The sequence below is a fragment of the Dromiciops gliroides genome, chromosome 5 (assembly GCF_019393635.1).
Source record: "Dromiciops gliroides isolate mDroGli1 chromosome 5, mDroGli1.pri, whole genome shotgun sequence".
Lineage (NCBI taxonomy): Eukaryota > Metazoa > Chordata > Mammalia > Microbiotheria > Microbiotheriidae > Dromiciops > Dromiciops gliroides.
In genome coordinates this window covers 47,787,754-47,807,471 of record NC_057865.1, presented here as the reverse complement: position 1 = coordinate 47,807,471, position 19,718 = coordinate 47,787,754, and the positions used below count along the sequence as shown (strand labels likewise).

General features: G+C 38.5%; 1 protein-coding gene across 6 annotated transcripts in view; it reads left to right on the top strand.

Annotated features, from left to right (window-relative positions):
* The window catches only part of ANKIB1 (ankyrin repeat and IBR domain containing 1), a 131,193-nt gene that overhangs the window by 41,734 nt on the left and 69,741 nt on the right, over window positions 1–19,718 (top strand). For 3 of the 6 annotated variants that reach the window (XM_043966720.1, XM_043966717.1, XM_043966719.1), the window contains exon 2: window positions 7,911–8,180. The exons of 1 other annotated variant lie outside the window; for it this stretch is intronic. In XM_043966720.1, coding sequence (XP_043822655.1) covers window positions 7,993–8,180 — 188 coding nt within the window. In that variant the 5' untranslated portion in view covers window positions 7,911–7,992. Of the gene's footprint in view, window positions 1–4,273; window positions 4,335–7,910; window positions 8,181–19,718 lie in introns of those variants that run through there. 2 more of the 6 variants (XM_043966718.1, XM_043966722.1) reach the window with 2 other exon arrangements.

Sequence of the window (19,718 nt, the reverse complement as noted above, 5' to 3'; positions counted from 1 at the left end):
TCCTCCTGACTCCAGGACCAGTGCTCTATCTACTGCACCACCTAGCTGCCCCAAATTTTGCTTTTTTAAGCAGCGGGAAGACATATTTTTAAAATCTTTTAAAGGTTTTTATTTTCCAATCATCATAGACTTAGTTGTCTCATGTGAGCCTTATAGCCTATGCTTCATATACAATCTTTAAGACTCCTAGAATTTAGTGGATTTAATTTGGCAAGCATTGACAAGAAACACAGTACTAGCTTTAAGATTATTAAATGGTTGAAGATTTAGACTTCAATTAATATTACATTTGGAAATTTTTTTTGTTTCATGGTTATATGATTGATTTTTCAATGAATACATTGTGCTTTTTTTTATAGCAAACTATAAAAAACAAAGTTATGAAATATAGGTGCCTTGGTCATTGTGCTTTCACTTATTTCACTTGTATTTTTTTTTTCAGTAAGCCAAAGCTAGGTCCTTAGAGTTCCGTCAGATTAAAACATTGTCTAACTTCTCCAATTTCAGTATTCAGTGAATATGATCTAGCTTCTTAGAAGCAGAATTTGATTGATTGATTTTTTTGTTTTTCCAGTGGCTTCATTTGAATCAGAACCAGTAAAACATTTGGGCAACTTTTCTCAGGTCTTTATCTTGAAGCTTGGGAAAAAAAACTTGTTTACCTCAACTAAAACTATCCAATTTTCACCCTTTAAATATATATTTTTTTTCTCTTTTAGCCTTAGCCTAACTCCCTTACATATTTTTGCTTCATTTTGTAGCTCTTCTGAAAAATAGTTGCTAGAGTGGTTTGCAGTAATACAACCAAGATGATGATGCACTGGTGTCTCATCTGTTGCTCAAGTTCTCTAGAATATTTTGACATTTCTCAATTTCGGTTTCATTTATCTCTGCCTGCCTGTTTTCTTCCTCAGTTTCCCTTCTCTGTTACTTCTTCCTTTTCAGTCCTTTTCCCCGCTCCATTGACTTTCTCTTTTCTCAGTTTGACGTCAAGCTGTTTTTCACCTATCTTCTCTAGAAACATTCTGATTTTTAGAATCCAGCAGTAGACAAGACTAGCCAACAACGAACCTGCTCAAACCTCAGGTCATTTCTGTCCTTTCCCTGGAGATTGCTATCTCTGAATAGAGCCTAAAAATAAATTCTAGCTACTTGATCTTTCTGTTATAAGTGAAATAAAGTTTATTGTCTAAATCAGCATTTCTCAAAGTGTGTTCCAGTGACATTTCCAGGGGGGGTCTGCAAAGTCAAAACTATTTTCATATAACATACATATATTTTGATTTTTAATATGTAAGATGTTTATATAACCCACAAAAGCTTTTTTAGGGGATCATCACTAATTTTTAAGAATATAAAGGTCCTAATATCAAAAAGTTTAGGCACCACTGATGTCAATGATTTATGGATTCACAGCTCTTCTGATGGTTATTCTACTGGTGCATACATTTGAGAGTTGGTTGTAATTAAGTGACAACAGAAATACATGAATAGCACTATGATTTTTTTACAAATTAAATGAAGACTAAGATTTGTCTTGGCTTCAGGCAAAATTATTCTCCTCTCCCGCTCCCCCCTCCCCTTCAACATGTTATTTGTTTGCCTTAAAAATCCTTATTGGAAGCAGCACAATTTTGAAGGCAATGAGTGATCAAGGTATCTGAAGGATGAACAATAACTACTGCCTCCAGTAATATTCATAATTTATCACCTACATGTTTTTAAGAATAATATACACATAGGGACATCTAGGTGGTGCCGTTGATAGAGCACCAGCCTTGCAATCAGGAGCACTTGAATTCAAATCCCGGCCTCAGACACTAGCCGTGTGACCCTGGGCAAATCAGTTAGCTACAACTGCCTCCGATAACAGCAACAATAACATACACATGCAGTGAAGGCATTCTTGCTGAGGGGAACCAGCAAGTTATAGACCACTAAAGGATGGGAAAAGATTTAAGTTCCTGTTGTACTTATCGTTTGCCAATTATGAAAATACATTTGATTCACTGAAGCAAAATATTTCTTTAAAGACTGTTTGAATAAGCTGCCTCCCGTGTGCATATCGGTTTTACACAATTTCTTGAGACATATAACAGCAGAGATAAGAAGGTCAAGGGACAGTTTCACTAGATCAGGGTTCTTAATATTTATGAGATCTCTGCATAGATTTCTGGGGGCTTTAAACTTGTATGGGCAAAAAATACATTTCTGCCCACCAATCTCGAGCTGAAATGTAACGTTTCCTTCAGTTATTTAAGAACATGGTTCTGAGAAGGGTCCATAGGCTTCACCAGACTCCTAAAGTTTTCCATGTTACAATAAAGACAGCACTAATGTCCTGCCATAAAGAGTGAGGTCCCCCAGATGTTTTTGTTTGTATTGATAGTATCAAACCTTAGAACATTGTTGACTCTCTTGAATGAGCTCCGTAACTACTCAAAAGAGTGGCCATACAAGAGCATACAGAAATATACCATACAGCACACATAAATACACCATACAATATATATAGTAGGTTATATAGGTGTTTCAGGAGGACTATCACCTCCGGTGTGAGGGCTTGCTAAATCCTTTATAGGGCTGCTCATCTATGTTTGGTGTCCACCTGATTAACCTAACTCTCACCTATGGCTCCGAGAAACTGGAGCATGAGCAGCAGCCACACCCCTATTAAACCATCTTGACAGATGGGCAGAACCAGGTTGACAGTAACCGATGGGCTTCAAACCTTTCAGTGAGTCAGAGAGATGTCTTACCCCCAGCATATGAAGACTTCCCTTGGTGGCATGGGCAGATGTGAACAGTTTGTTCCAATGGCCACGAAGGCAGTTGAAGCAGGTACTGTGGGGTGCTTGGAGAGCTTGGGCAGACATCAGAAGAACACATTGAACAATGATTTGGACCCAGGATTAAGCCGTAAAATTACAGAATAGGATGGATTTCCTTTGAGAAATTACCAAGTTCTTTTAACGACCCCAATTATCTACCTGAAACAGATAACCATATTTTTAATGCTAGTGTCTTTTTGCTGTAAAAATATGAATCACAGAACATCATAGTTTCCAAAGTATCACCCAAAAGGCAATGGATAAAGTGTTTGGGTATAAGTAAGCTAAAGCATATAACAGACATCTAATTATAAAGGAGAATCAGTTTAAAAGCTTGAAAAAGGACAGGAAACTGATCATATTGTAATGATTGCTAGCCCATTTCTATAGCCTATTAAGATTTACAGTGGATAAAGTACTGGCCCTGGATTCAGGAGGACCTGAGTTCAAATCCTGCCTTGGACACTTGACACTAGCTGTGTGACCCTAGACAAGCCACTTAACCCTCATTACCCTGCCCCCCCCCCAAAAAAAGATTTACAGAATACTTTGCATATATTATCCCATTTGATATCAAGAGTAATTCATAACCAAAGAGTAGTCCGCCTATGCCATTAATATTCTGTCATTATATCTATGATTCGAAGAATGTCCTCAGTGATTTGAAGAAGGTCCCCACCATGTTAGGTAGATTCCCTATGGTGAACTTATGGAAAGACCTGGACAAGCGGAACAGGATAGACAAGCTTGGATGAGTAGCTCTCTGGGTTCTTAGAAGTCCATTTGAATATCTTAAGGAAAGATAAATTAGAGATTATTTATAGCTTTCAAAAGAAATCTTGCCTTTGAAAGGAAGAAACTGAAGTTGGAATTACTGGATTTAGATTCAGATATTCTTGCTATCTCTTCAGGCCTCAGTTTACTTATCTGTAATAAAGTCTAATTAGATGGATTGCTAAGGTAGATTTACTTTTTTTTTCAGCTTTAATTGTATATGATTATGTAATTATGATTAACTCGTTCCTGCTCTGTAGTAGTATGGCAAAGATAAAATAAGCATTTCCAGAGTTCTTCAGGAATACTGCTTTCTTGCCTGGATTATTCCATATAGTCTGCCTTGAACATATAAGAATCACATGCAGCTCTGGTGTGCATCTCTCTAGGTATCAGAATTTTCATCACCCACCTTGGTGAACACTTTATTTAGTCTCAGAACTTAATGTTTCAACAAGATAACTTTCTCCCTCTTCCCATGCAAGGCTTCATTTCTCTGTAAAGCAAAATTAAAATAGAGCTAGTGTTTTCTTGATTCTAAAGATTATCTAACCCTAATTATACCCTAAAAATCTTAGGCTGCATTCTCAAATAGGATGTTAAGTGGGCTTTTTTTCCCCTTAAATTATGTTTGAGTAACTTTTTTTTTCTGATGTATATCATTTCAGAGATTATGTGAATAAAACAACATGTGATTTACAAACACGAGGATGCATCTTTTGCTTGAAAGTGAGATTAAATTATATATTCTATGTAATTCATTTTATATATATAAAATCTTAGTTATATTTACAGTAGAAAAGGGAAAGTAGGTTTGAAAGAGATCTTTAAAGTGTCTACTGATTGGTAGAAGGCTTTTTACTGAAAAATTATCTGTGTCATTCCTCAGCTCAGAAGAGTTCAGAGACTCCCCACGCTAAAATACAAAGTCCCGCTTCAAACCTCTCTATCTGGTTTTGGCGTCCCCTTTCTAGGCTTATGACCTATTACTCTCATGTCCTACAGTCAAATTGACTTCTCAGCTGTCTGACCCAATATCTCCTACCTCTTGCCTTTGCACAACCTCTCCTCATTCCTGAAGAAAGATTCCAGAGCATTGTAGACAACAGATAGGAGAGCTCTGTAGCCACCAGTTAAAACAAAGTTAACATGTGGTCCTTAAGAAGATTGCTGAGGCAGCTAGGTGGCACAGTGGTTAAAGCATGGGCCCTGGATTCAGGGGGACCTGAGTTCAAATCTCAGACACTTGATACCAGCTGTGTGACCCTGGGCAAGTCACTTAACCCTCATTGCCCTGCAAAAAAAAAAAGAAGAAGAGTGACCACAGTGATCAGCAAAAGCATTGTGTAGAAGGTGATACTGAATTGTGTCTTTAATGAGATTAGAGATTCTATAGAGAGGATGGAGTGCATTACACACGTGGAGTATACAGTGAAAAGGCCCAGATAGAAGCTGGAGAGTCATTATCGGGAACAAAGAGAAGTTCAGTTAGGTGGTTTGTAGAGCGTGGGAAGGGAATAGTAGAATGGGACAAATCACTTTTCTTTGGCACCCAGTTTCCTCATCTATAAAATATGGTGGTTACCCTAGATGATCTCTGTGGTCCCACTTCTTGCTCTGAGATGTTCTATATTGTATCGCCAAGGAGAATGTTAGCTTCTTGAGGAGACAGATTATCTTAGTGATGGAAGAAAGACAAACAAACAGCCCCTGCTCACAAGGAACTTCGGTCAAATGTTATGTTTGTATACATACACATACGCACAGATCTGACAAATTGGGGGTCATTTCAGGGGGAATTTGCTAATATTAAGGAAGACTGGGAAAGGCTTCTCACAGAAGTTGAGGCTTTAGCTGAGACTTGAAGCAAGCCAAGGAAATGAGTGGGAGAATTTGAGGCATGGCGGATAGCCAATTCAATACTCATGGTGGGGAGATGGAGTGTCAAGTTTAGGGAAACAGTTATCATAGCATCCCAGAGTATGTGGAGAGGAGTAAGGTGAAAGGAGACAGCAAAGGTAGAGGGCCAGCTCAGGATGGGTGTTAGAAGCCAAACAGAAAATTTTAGATTTTATTCCGGAGATAGTAGGGAGACTCCAGAGTTTACTAATAAGAGCATAATAAGATCAAACTTGTAATTTATGTGATGTATCACTCAAGATAGATGATTTACCCTGCCCTCAGGTAATTTTCCCTATTTCTGTTGCCCTCTGCTACCAGAATATTTGTAGACGATGGATAGGAGAGCTCTGTAGCCACCAAGAGTTTTTTGTCAGGGCCAGGAACTTAAGAGAAGTAGGGTCATATTTGGAATACTGAAATGTTAACTATTCCACAGATAGTCGGGAATACCCCCTTTTAACAGGCATTGAAAATAAAGTTACTTTCAGGTAACTTTGAAACTCATAGTTGTTCTGTTGACCAGACTAATCAAGGGTCTAGAAAATTTAATGTGTTATTAATAATACCTCTTTATGTCGGCCTTTTAAACATCCTGACAGTAACCAAGTGAGGTAGGAATGCAGGTATCCTTTTTCTCATTTTATAGATAAAGAAATAGCTTAAGTGATGTCATGTCCAACAGCTAGCAAGTAGGTATATAAAAGAAGATTTGAATCTGGGTTTTTTGACTCAAAAGTTCATCATTACAGTTCTATGGTCTCATGTGAAAAATGCTTAGATGAACTAAGTTAATTTACCTTGAAGCATGATAAACCATCTTCATGTACAGTTTCAGGCAACAAAACCAGGATTAGTGGGTGAAAACTACAGAGAGATTTCTGTTCAACTTTCTAACTTTTCAAAAATGAAGGGGACTGCCTTTGTAAGTAGTGAGTGCCCCCTCCCTTGAGGTATACAAGCAGAGGAAAAATAAATCTTGTCAGGGATGGTGTAGAGGAGATTTCTAGAGTGTACGGGAGACCACACTTGACAACTTAGAAGATGTTGGCTTAGCAATAGCCAGCTTCCCTGCAGAATAATGCAGATAGTAGTACAGGGAGCTACCTAGCCTCTGCATGTTGAGGGCTTGAGTGAACTCACACAATCTAGGCTTAAAAACATGTGTTCACCTACAAGAAACAGTGCAGCTAATTGAGAAAACTAGTTCCTGAACTGCGACCCTCATCATTTTAGAATCAAGCCCTGGTACAGTAACCACTTCTTTTTACTTGACTTTCAAATTCCTTTCATTTTCATGTTGACCTTGTTTCCTACCTAGTTATCTCTTCCTAACTTTAACTTTGGCTTTATCCTTTATCTTGATTACTCATTCTTGCTCACTCTTAGTCTTTTCCCAATTCCCTGACCCTTTGTCTTTGCAGTCTTTTACGTGAAACACACTATACCTCACTCATATACAACCTGTGGCCCAGCTGTAAAATTTAATGATTTTTAGTGCTTTACTGTTGGTCACTTGTGTTTTACCTTATCTTCACCCTGTTATTCATCAATGTTAAGCCTACTCTGAGCTTTCTATTAATTCAAGGTAGTAAGAAGTGGTCTTAAGTGGTAGAGAGGTTCCTGTTGTTAAGTGGTTTAGTTATAGCTGACTCTTCTGGGTCCTATTTAAGATAATGAAGTGGTTTGCATTTCCTTCTCCAGGATCCCTATTTTACAGTTGAAACTGAGGCCAAACAGGTTAAAAGTGACTGACTTACCCAGAGTCACACAGCTAGTGTCTGAAGCTGCGCTTGAACCCAGACCTTCTTCACTGCCTGATATTCTAAATTGTTCAATTGATTCTCTCAAGTATCTCATTTCCCCACTGTATTGGGTGGTATCTCAAATATTTGAACACCTCTTCTTTTTCTAGTTTCTTTTTAAAATTGAGCAGTTTTGCTTTTCTTTTTACTCAGTGGTTAAGGTTCAATTGTATAATATGTTTATAAGGAAAATTTCCAGTGATTTCAACTGTATCGGATTGCCCACTCTATGGCATGAGTTGTATCCATGCACTGGTAGATGCATTACAGGGGTGTTCAATCAGATTTTCCTTGATTCAACAAAGAAAAAAGTTGGAAAACTTGTATATTAAAGTTCATTTTATAGGACAAAGTACAAAGCCTGTGCATAGTTTTAAAATACTGTGGGCATGGAATGATGTTACAGTTTAACAGAAAGTTAATTTGTGCACCATTGAATATTTTAGTGAATTTTCTATTTAAGTAAAATTAGTAACCTAATTTTTTTCCTCTTGTATTTTTTAAGCTAAAGTTAGTTTCTAAGTGTGATATTCTCTTAAGGAAAGCTTCTTCACGAATATGATTTTACAACCTAATTTGAAATCTTTTTCTTCTTCTTTAGAATGTGAAGCATGTTGCAAAAGCACTCAAGAAGTGGCTGAAGGGGAAAGGGAAGAGGTACCACTAGCAACCAGGGTAACAACATGGGAAATACAACCACCAAATTCCGCAAAGCGCTTATCAATGGAGATGAAAACTTGGCCTACCAAATATATGAGAGCAACCCTCAGCTAAAAGAATCTCTAGATCCAAATACATCTTATGGGGAGCCTTACCAGCACAATACTCCATTACACTATGCTGCTAGACATGGAATGAACCGAATATTAGGGTGAGTGTTACACTGCAAGTTTATTTAGCTGTAGGCACACACATATTTTGATATAATGTATTCGAAACATGTTTTCTAGAAAGTCATATATACATAGCATTAGTTGATAATGATTTTTCCCTAGAATATTTAAATTATCATTTAAAGGCATTGTGGTCTAGTGAATGGGTTATTGGACTTGGAATCAGGAAGGTATGGGTTCAAATTCTGCCACTGATAATTACTATCTATGAGATTTTTGTTAAGTTGCTTCATCTTTGTGTGAGCCTCTGGAAAATTCCCAAGATTTATTTACTAAGCAGTAGATAGTTGCAATTTGCAGTACAAATGGAGGGAGGAATGAATTCCTACACCCAATATTCGGACCAAAACATTTATATATTAGTGAATTAAGTTTATATATTTTCATTTAAGGGTATCTTTAAATTATGTCCAGTACTTTTGTAAAGAGTCTTTGGGGAAGGGAGAAAGAGGTCAGAAATTCTTGTTACATATTTAGTAAGAATTTCATTTTCCATAATACAAACCTTTGAAGTTTAGGATGTAAGAGACTGAGACTTAGTTGTTGGAAAGTCACTGAAAAATAAAAATATTTATCTCAGCTTTACTCTGATACTTTGAAGGTTCCATGATCTCATCAGTGTTGATATTCAGTTCACCAATATTACTGTTACTCTTCTGTTCCTTCTTTTTCAGTGTAATTTTTGTCTGTTTTCATACTAAATGCTTCCTATAGGTTTTTGGGTTTTGGTTGGTTGTTTGTTTTTTTCGAGTTTTTTTTCATCCTATAAGTTTTTAAATATCTAGGGTATGGATTTTTAACTGGGGTCTATGAACTTTTAAAAAATGTTTTTATAAGTATGTGTTTATTTTATACATTTTAAACATCACTTCTAGAAAGGTTCGCTGGGCTTCATCACTTCTACAAGGGGCCATGACATTAGAAAAATCGAGTCTTTGATCTACACTCTCATATCACTCAGATGGTTCATTTATTGTGTCTCCTATTTGCTGAATGACCTACCCACTGTGTGGAACAGGTCATACCTATGCCTGATGACCCCTGTGACCACCTCCCCTCTACTCTGGAGCTTTCCTTATCCTTTGGGTTACTCGCAAGGTACTCAAAGCAACTTAAAAAGAGCTTACATTCTTCTGAGTGTTTCTGGTGTGCCAGGATAATAGCATTAATTCCAGGTGATATTATGCAACTTAGAGAATCTGGGCTCATTTTAAGTGCTTTTGAGATTGTCTACATTGCAACCCAGCCTTTGCTTATTTCTGGGACAACTGTGTGTAGCAAGTGTCTAACTTATACATAGTAATAGATTAATCTAATGGGCTGTTCATTCATCTGCATGTCATGATGATATAACTTGAAACCTTTTTCTTCTTTAGAATGTGAAGCATATTGCACAAGCACTTAAAATCAGTGGTATCTATTACTCCATAATTTAAAGTTGTTTGACCACAACTATAGAAAATCACCTGTGGAAGCCTGAACCTTCTGTTAACATGCTTTCAGTGTTCCTGATTCACATGTAAAGCATTTTTGTAAAGATATTTTTGAGATGACAAAGCAAGCTTGAGTTCATGGTTGTGGAACTCCTGAGTTTACCCCTCTTCTAATATAATGCTTGACTGTTATCTTTTCTCATTTTTCCTTCTTTGGGATGGTAGAACAGAGGTCCTTATGGGCAGGGCCCATTTCATTCTTCTTTGTAGCCCAATATTTAGCATGGTGTACCTAGCACTTAGTAGGTGCTTAATAAATGTTTGGCAAAATATATAACCTTAAAAATTGATGTATATGGGGCGGCTAGGTGGCACAGTGGATAAAGCAATGGCCCTGGATTCAGGAGGACCTGAGTTCAAATCCGGCCTCAGCCACTTGACACTTACTAGCTGTGTGACCCTGGGCAAGTCACTTAACCCTCATTGCCCCGCCCCCCCAAAAATTGATATCTGTGTTTTTAAAACTATTATATCCATCGTGAATTTCTTTTGTACATAGGTCTGGCCACTCTTTTGGATGTCATCCTAAGTATTATCACCACTTAGTTTACCTGGTATATAAATGGTAAATTACAAATATTGTTGTATTAGTGTTAGAGAGTAGATCACTGTTTAAAAAAAAAGCAAGGCATAGTGATTTGTGTCCCATGAATGATATTTCTTGTTACCTTTGAGTGCAGACATAAAAACATTGTGTCAGTGATACCTCCATTCTCTTGGTAACTCAGTCCCGAAAACCTTGTGATCATCTTTTATTGTAATCTCTCTTTCATTCTTTATATCCAAGCTGTTGCTGAGTTCATTCAGGTCCCTTCTGTAATCATTTTTTAGATGCATCTTGCCTTCTCTCTCCATTACACCAGTATAGTTCTGGTCTTATCTATCCAAGACTGGATTACTTCAGCAACTTCCTAAATAGCTGCTCAGTTTTCAGTCTCTTCTTTCTATACATAATAGATGCCAAGACTAACCTTTCTAAAACAACTTTTATTCGTTCACCTTCATGATGAAGTATGTATTGCCTATAACACTAAGCCCCTTCATGATCTGACCCAATTTATCTTTTCAAGCTTTATGGGTTTTTACTCATAAACTCTCACTTCCAATCAGGCATCTCTTCACTATCTTCCACAAAAGCATGGTAATTCCCACCTCTCTTCCTTTGCTAATGTTACTCTTATTTTCTAAAATGTTTTCTCTCTTGACTGTTTATCCTTCAACATCCAGCTTAATTCCACCTCTTCTGTGATGCCTTCTCCAACCACTGTCACTTTCAGAGTCACTTCCTTTCATCACCTATCGTACTTACTACACTTGTGGCACTTGATTATATATTGTTTTCATCTCTCACTGATTTCATGCATGAGAATTCTATCATTAATCTTAGCCAGGTTGTAAATTCTGGAGTAGTGCCTTCTGTTCCACTTGTATCTCTCTCTCTCTCTTTTTTTTTTTTTAAGGAAGAAAACACCCACCAAACATTTATTTTATTTTTTCCAGTTACAAGTAAGGGTAGTTTTCAGCATTCATTTTCATAAGATTTAGAGTTCCAAATTTTTCTCCCTCCCTCCCTTTCCTCCCCCCTCCACAAGATCACAACCAGGTTATATATATACAAACCACAAGTGTTCTTTTTATCAGTTCTTTCTATAGGAGTGCATAGTAAGCTTCCTCATTAGTTCCTTGGGATTGTCTTGGATCATTGCACTGCTGAGAGTAGTTGTCATTCACAATTGCTCATTGAACAATACTGCTGTCACTATGCACACTGTCCTCCCAGCTCTGCTCACTTCACTATACATTGATGTTCATTAGTCTTTCCAGGTTTCTTAGGGAATCATCCTGTTTGTCATTTCCTGTAGCACAAGACCATTCTACTACAATCATATAGCACAGCTTTTTCCATCATTCCTCATTTGATGGACTTTCCCTTTATTCTCAATTCTTAGCCCGCACCAAGAGTTGCTATAAATATTTTTTGTACAATTTTCCCCCTTTTCTCTTTTTCATGATTGCTGTTGTTAACTGTTTCCCTTCCATCCTATTCCCTTCCTCATGTTATTTATTCTGTTATCCATCTTCTTTCATCCTCTCTCTCTTCAAAAGGGATTTGCTTCTGTCTGTCCCCTCCCCCACTCTGCCCTTCCTTCTTTTGCCCCTCTCTCTTTATCCCCTTCCCCTCCTATTTTCCTGCATGGTTAGAGAGATTACTCCACCCAGTTGTCCACTTCTATCTCATAACTCAGTGTAGTGCATTTAAAAGCTCAATGAGTTGTTAGTGATTATATTATTTTCCTTAAAAAACTTTCTGATAACCTTACTCCATGTCATTTTGCTCTTTGAACATAGGGACTATTTCTTTTTGGTTTTTTATCTCCAGCACCTAGCAGTCAGTCCAGTCAGTAATCATTTATTAAACTCTTAGTATATTCCAAACACTAAGCTAAGCACTGGGGATAAAGAAAGCTAAAAAAGAGTCTCCGCCCTTAAGAAGGGGGAAGAAGGCATGTGAATAACTAGGTACACTGAAGGTCATCAGTGCATAGAGGAATGCTTTAGCAGCAGTGCTGGGGTGGGAGGAGTGGACCGCAAGAGGCCTCTTACTAAAGGTGAGACGTAAGCAGACTTAGCCAGGGAAGGAAGAAAGAAGCTAAGGGGAGGGGCAGAGCATTTTAGGCCTGGGGCAGTTACAAAGCCATGGAGACCAGAGATGGAATGGCTTGTTTAGGGGACTGCCTGTGCACCCAGATAGCTGGATCATAGAGTACATGTAAAGAGACCTGAAAGGCATCAAGGGGTCAGGTTATAAAGAACTTCAAAGGCCAAAATAGGATTTTATGTTTGATCCTGGAGAATGATAGCAAGCCACAAGAGCAGTTGTCATCCTCAGATCCACACTGGGGAGTTTCCTCGGCAGCTGAGTGGACAGTGGATTGGAGTGGGAGTGACCTGAGGCTAGTAGTAAGGAGGCTGGAAGAACTAGACTTTGTATAGTGTTTTTATTTTTGCAGAGCACCTTACTACATATGTTATCTCATCAGTGTTATATGGTTTGATACTAGGATGACAGCTTTGTGAATGGAGAAGATGGGGCAGATTTAAGAATTGTGAAGATAGAAAGAAGATTTAGTACCTGGTTGGATATGTGGGAGGATGGTAGTGCCCTTGGTAGTAATGGAAAAGCTTGGAAGAAGAGAGGGTTTGAGAGGAAAGTTTGTTTTGACCCTGTTGGATTTAAGATGCCCAGAGCACATCCAATTTGAGCTAATAGAAAGCTGATGATGGAGGCCTGGAATTCAGGAGAGTTTTTAGGACTTGAGATGGAGATCTGAGAACCATCTGTGTAGAGATGAGAGTTGAGGCCGGGAGAGTTGATTGGGATCACCAAGTGGCATAACCTGGAGGGAGAGAAGGGGGCCTGAGATGATTGTTAGAGAGAAGTCTGTTGAGGGAGGCGTTTTGTAAGTCCTCCCTTAAGGTTGTCTTCAAGGTTGGCCAGTGATTTTTATGTCCCATTAGATCCCAGGAAGCCCGTCTCACAGCAGACAGACGAATAGGAAACCAGTTAGGAGGTGAGAATGACTATAGGGTCTAAGATGGAAGAAGTCTTAAGTGTCCCTTCTTTTCACTGTTAAGCATATGTTTGCCCTCCTTCCTCCCCCACCCAATTGCCTTATTTCACAAGTAATGAGAATAAGCCAGGCTTTGAATGATGGCTGATTTATGGGTTCTCAGCCACACTTGATTGCCAGAATTCTAAGGTTAGAAGACTCGAGGACATTGCTTTGATTGTAACTAAATACTGTGGTAGATTGTGTATAGCTTTTGCTGAATAATATATAGGAAAGTATACATTTGTTCTTCATTAAAATGAATAGTTTGGTCAAAAGGCATTTATTAAGCACCAACTTTGTGTCAGGAAGTGGGGGTATAGAGACAAAAATGAAACAGTCCCTCTTCTCTTAGAGCTTCCCTTGTGTGACCCTCTCCCTGTCCCTCATGACTGGTCCTGGAGAGGGCTTCATAATCCTCCCTTGCCAGTTGTACATTCTCCCTTTACCGCCCTCCAACAGCCTCTTTCCATTTTCATCCAGTATCCAAATGTTCCATCCAGTACAGAACATAGTGGCTGTTGTGTATCAGCCACCAACTCATTCTTCCTCCTTTCTTGAGTTCAGCACCTTGCTCCCTATTTTCTTCTTCTTTTTGACTACTGCCTTTATACTGGGGGATTGGAGCATCCATTTCAGTATACCTCCCTCAAATGCCCTAATCTCCCAATTCTTCAGTCTCCTTACCTCCTCCTTCCTTCTCCCTCAGCCACACACTGGATCTCAAGCTACGAGTGTTCTGCTTCACAGATTAAAAACTCTTTAACAGGGGGCAGCTAGGTGGCACAGTGGATAGAGCACCAGCCCTGGAGTCAGGAGGACCTGAGTTCAAGTCCGGCCTCAGACACTTAACACTTACTGGCTATGTGACCCTGGGCAGGTCACTTAACCCCAATTGCCTCACCAAAAAAACAACAAAAAAAACCTCTTTAACATTCCTCCGTTAAACCATAATCGATCAATAAGCACTTATTAAGCACCTACTGTGTTCCAGGGACTCTGTTAAGCAGGAGTTCATAATCTAATGGGGTCAGCAAGTAAACAAATAAGGTATAAATAAGTTATCCTCTATATGGGATAAATAGGAAATAATTAACATAAGAAAATAATAGAATAAGAGGGATTGGGTTCTCATTTTGTAGAAGGTGGGATTTTAGCTGAGACTTGAAGGAAGCTAGGGAGGCCAGGAGGTGCAAGTGAGGACGGAGAAAATTCCAGGCATGGGAGACAAGCAGTGAAAGACTTGGCTTTGTGAGACAAACAGTAGAGAAACCAGTGTCATGTAGAGTACATTTCGTGTATGTTTAATTTTATTCTGGCTGTAATAAGAAGCCACAGTATTATACTTTGTCTTAAACTACTTTATATTGATTCTCTTTGTTTTCACTATGTATATATGCTTACATATGTCCTTGTTGTCCCCATGTCTGTCTGTACCCCACCGTTTCCTGGGAATGTAAGTTTCTTGTCATATATGTTGGGAAAAAGACATGTTCATCTATAAACAGACATAAAATACACATTAAGTCAACACAAAATACTTATAGGGGAGTAGCAGCTGCATGTAGGAGATAGATAGCGTTTGAACTTAGTTTTGAATGAATCTAGGGATTCTTGTGGGAGCAGCTAGGTGATGTAGTAGGTAGAGCACCCTGCCTGGAGTCAGGAAGACTCATCTTCCTGAGTTCAGATCTGACCTCAGACATTTACTTAGTTCTCTGACCCTGGGCAAGTCACTTAACGCTGTTTGCCTCGGTTTCCTCATCTGTAAAATGGGAAGGAAATGGCAAATCACTCCATCTTTGCCAAGAATACCCCAAATAGGGTCATGAAGAGAAACAACTGAACCGAGAGATTCTGTAGTGAAAGTGAGAAGGGAGTGCATCGAAGACTTGGGGGGAGGGGGTGCATAAAGGGGGAGGTAATGAGCATTTATTTAGTTCCTTCTGTATGCCAACCACTGTGCTAATTGCACTATAAATGAAAAGATGGAGATTGGAGATGAAATATTGTGTGTTATGAGGTGGGAGAATACATGAATGGGAATAATATGTAACAGGTTCGAAAGAGTAGGTTGGAGCCCATATGTTAAGTGTTTTACATGGCCAAGAAGATCTTTCTTGTTCTCAGAGTTAATAAATCACTAAATGGCATAACCCATAAATTCACATTTTTTTTAGCATTTAAAAATAGCACATGGAATCTTATCATTGTCATCTAGTGCGTACCTTTTCCTTCTTGAAGAATGCATCATTCTTTCCCTGATATTTTCTTATTTTCCAATTAAGTTTTTAAAAGCTCCTAGCAGCAGGATATTGTTCAATTTATCCTGTTAGGAAATATCCTACTATAATTAATCTAAATCTTAATGTGATATTGTGTGGGAACAAGAAAAACATTGCTAGATTTAAAATGTGAAAACCTGAATCCCCACCTCTGTTTCTTGCCACCTGAGTTTCTTTGGGCAAGATACTAAACCTCTCAGGGTCTTAATACAGACTTGGGGGTCTAGGATATATTTATTTGTTTGTTTGTTTGTTTATGTGAGGCAATTGGGGTTAAGTGACTTGCCCAGGGTCACACAGCTAGTGTCAAGTGTCTGAGTTCAGATTTGAACTCAGGTCCTCCTGAATCCAGGGCAGGTGCTTTATCTACTGCACCACCTAGCTGCCCCTAGGATATAATTTTTAAAGGGCCCTTTTATCTTTAAAATTTGGGTCCTGTAATCCTTTTCATGGCATTGGAAGCCTCTTCTATTTTTCTTTGCTTAGTGATCTTCACCATTTCTATATTTAATCTCTTAATATTCTATACTTGAAGATAGCTAATTTGTGTCATAGTTGCTTCTTCCTCAGACAAAACAAATATCTCCCTTCATCTGGTGTTATTTACCTTCTTAGTATTCCTCTGGTTGTTACTTTTTATGGATTTAGACTTAGTACATAATGAATTATAAACCCAGTCATTTAAAAAAGTGTCTGTTGGAACAAATAACCCTGGTTACTAACTCTAGGATTTTCTGTTTAGTGCTGCATAAAATATTGACATGTGTTGTGAGAAAAGAATAAGTTTAGGGATGCCCAGAGGACCCTGCTGGAGATTGATTGGATTGACTTTGCTCATTAACTCACCTAAAGCACACTTGATTGAAACCACACCTACCTGAGAGCCTCACCCTCAGGGGGTGGGTTCTCTGAACTCTGACCTCTGCACATGGACCGGCCTCAAGTCCAGTGAACCAATGGATTTGGTCTGTGCTAGCCAATTAGTTTAAAGCAGTGTGTAGGGACTGCCTTTCCTCCAGACCCAGAGGAAAGCATCCACACTCAGGCTCTATGGACACGCTTGTGGTATGTAGATAGGCTTCTCTTGACTTTCTGAGCCAAGTGTTCTCTCTTTACTAATATTTAATATACTTTAATAAATGCTTAATTCCCAAAACTGGTGCTAAAGCTTCTAATTTATAAGTAACAATTATATTAGAAACCCCAGCTAACTTTCCCTAAACTTGGGACAGAAATAAGGTGACCACATACAGTTTTACTGGCTTGAAAACACACCTGAGAGCCTGGCCCTCAGATGGTGCAGTTTCAATCAAGGCGGCTTTAGGTGAGTTAATCAGCAAAGTCAATCCAGTCAATCCCAATGTTATCCTCTCCAGCCAGGGTCCTTTTGGGTGTCCCAAAACCCATTATTTTCTCAGTCTTTGATGTTAAATGTATAATTGCCTAAAGTCCCAATCAAGATTTATGTTGACTGAGGGTTTGGGGGTTTTTTTTAATATATAAGTCAACCATTAAGTATAACTTGGAGACTTCTGCAGAATTTTATTCATTGCTTTCCCACATGAAAATTTTAATAGCTTTTTTTTTTCTTAATCATGCATTCACACAATTCATTGTATTTAACCTGGCCTGATTTCTGAAGCAATTGGTAGTCATCTTGATATTACCATTCTGTTGCTTGTGACTCATTGTCCCAGTGCTTTGGAGCATGCTATCAGTATGAATTGAGTCCTTTTGATGTTTGATTCCTGGCATCTGAGCAGTGTGGAGGTCAAAACTAGACTTGACTATTTGTGATTTGTCAGCTGCTAAGACAGATGAAGAAATGGTTCCATCTCTTCACACATACATTATAGTAAGCAGTTTGCCATTGTTTCTGCTAGAAAGTGAATCCCTTGCAGCAAGATTGATTAGTAGGATTAAATGCCTACTGTTAATCTCCCCCCCCCCCCCCCCCCCCCCACAAAAAAAAAAACCCACATCAATATTTTATGAGTATTTTCTTTCAGTGAAGGTGAAATTGGCATTAAAAAAATTAGTCCATCTGATAGTGCTGCCTTTTATGTATTAGGCAGAGGTGGGCAGTTTTGTTTTTTCCCCCTATTCTAGAGAGCGTAACTATAGTTTTTTTGGGTTTTTTTTTTTTTAGCAAAAATAAGAGGTCTTTGGAATTGACAGCTACAGTGAGTGTATTTTCCACATCAAAATTTGGGACATAGGATTGTGTTAAGTGTCTGAGATCACATTTGAACTCGGGTCCTCCTGACTCTAGGGTGGTGCTCTATCCACTGCACCACCTAGCTGCCCCCAATCCTTGATATTTCCTGCCCTGCCTAGATGACTATGGTTTGCCCATATGTTCTGGATCTCTAAGCACTTAGAATGATGTCTTTGGGAACTTAGAACTGAAGCCCAGAGACAAGTCTCCTGGCATCTTTATCCCAACTCCTTTTACCCTAAACTCCCTGACTTACAAAATTTTATAGTGTATTAGTGGCAAATATCCTTTACACATTAGAAACAGAGAGGGTTCAGGAGACAGCAAGGTGGCGCAGTGGATAGAGCACTGGCCCTGGATTCAGGAGGACCTGAGTTCAAATTCGACCTCAAACACTTGATACTTACTAGTTGTGTGACCCTGGGCAAGTCACTTAACCTTCATTACCCCACAAAAAAAGAAGAAGAAGAAACAGAGAGGGTTCCATGCTTTTGGCTTTTCTTAGTATCTTGACTAATTTTTATTACAGTATCATTTATAAAATTTAATGGTTTATTTTATTTATTAAAAATATTCTGGAAATGATCTTACATTTTCTCAGTAAGTAGACTTTGAAAAGTCTAAATTTTCATTTATAAAGTATTTGGTGGATTTAAGACCTTAATGAAGTAGTCATAAATTTTGTTCAAAATATCATATACACTATGGATGTCTATATTATTGATAATTAAGTGCATGTACAAGGATTTTGATTCACTTCATAACACACTTATGTTGAGATTCAAAATAGTTTCCTGAAGTTAAAAAAATACCAATAGTACTTTATTCAAACCGTAAACATTTATTAAATGCCCGTTGTGTATCAGACCCTTTGTTAAGTGCTGGGGATACAAAGAAGGATAAAAGCCAACCCCTGACCTCCAGGAGCTTACAGTCCAATGGGGAAGACTACATGCAAACAAGCTGTAGATGGGATAAATTGCAAATAATCAACAAAGGGAAGTCATTAGAATTAAGGGGGATCAGGAAAGGGTTCCTGTAGAAGGTGGTATTTTAACTGGGACATGAAGGAAGTCAAGTAACGCAGGAGATGGAAATGAAGAGAGAGAATTCAAGGCATGGGCAACAACCAGTGAAAATGCCAATGCAGGCCCAGCACCCATCCAGACTTCTGTTCCTTCCAGCTTTGAGGTCAATATCTCAGAGCCTCACAGACTATAACATCATTTATATCAAACCTGCTATATTGCATCTTAAGGGAAGACCTTGAAGAGTCTAATCATGTTCCTCATCCTAACCGCTGATAGATACTCAGTCTAGATTTATTCTTCAGTAATTAGCATACTCCTACCCCCATTTACATTCCCATCAGTGATTCTTACCTCCATCTACTAATCTCCAAACCCCATTCCTTACTGTCCTCCCTTATTCCTCTTCATTTCAACCAGGGTTGTGCCTGTCAAGAGCCCAATTGTTAAATTTTCAGCAAGAGCATTTACACCTCAGAAATTGTAAACATCACAATCAGGGACTTGATTTGTTGTTTTGTTGATTGTCTTAGACTGAAGGAAGTAATAGAGAAAATGTTAATAACACAGATTAAAGTTAAAGGCATATCTTATTTATGGTTACCCCAAATCTAGGCTGCTTGTTAAACATTTACCATCATGCCTTTGATCTCAACCCAAGCCTTGTCTCACTCATTTCCTCTGTGCCCTCTGTAATGCCTATTCTATAATGAACACACTTCCTTTCATCTTAAACATCTTCTTCTATAACTGTCTGAAACCTAGCCCTTTCCTGATGACCTTGCTTTCTTGCATTTTCACAACTCCTTTTCCCACACCAACCCCATATCCTCCATTCATTGGTCATGGTGGGATTCCTTGCTACTCATTGCACTTCCAGA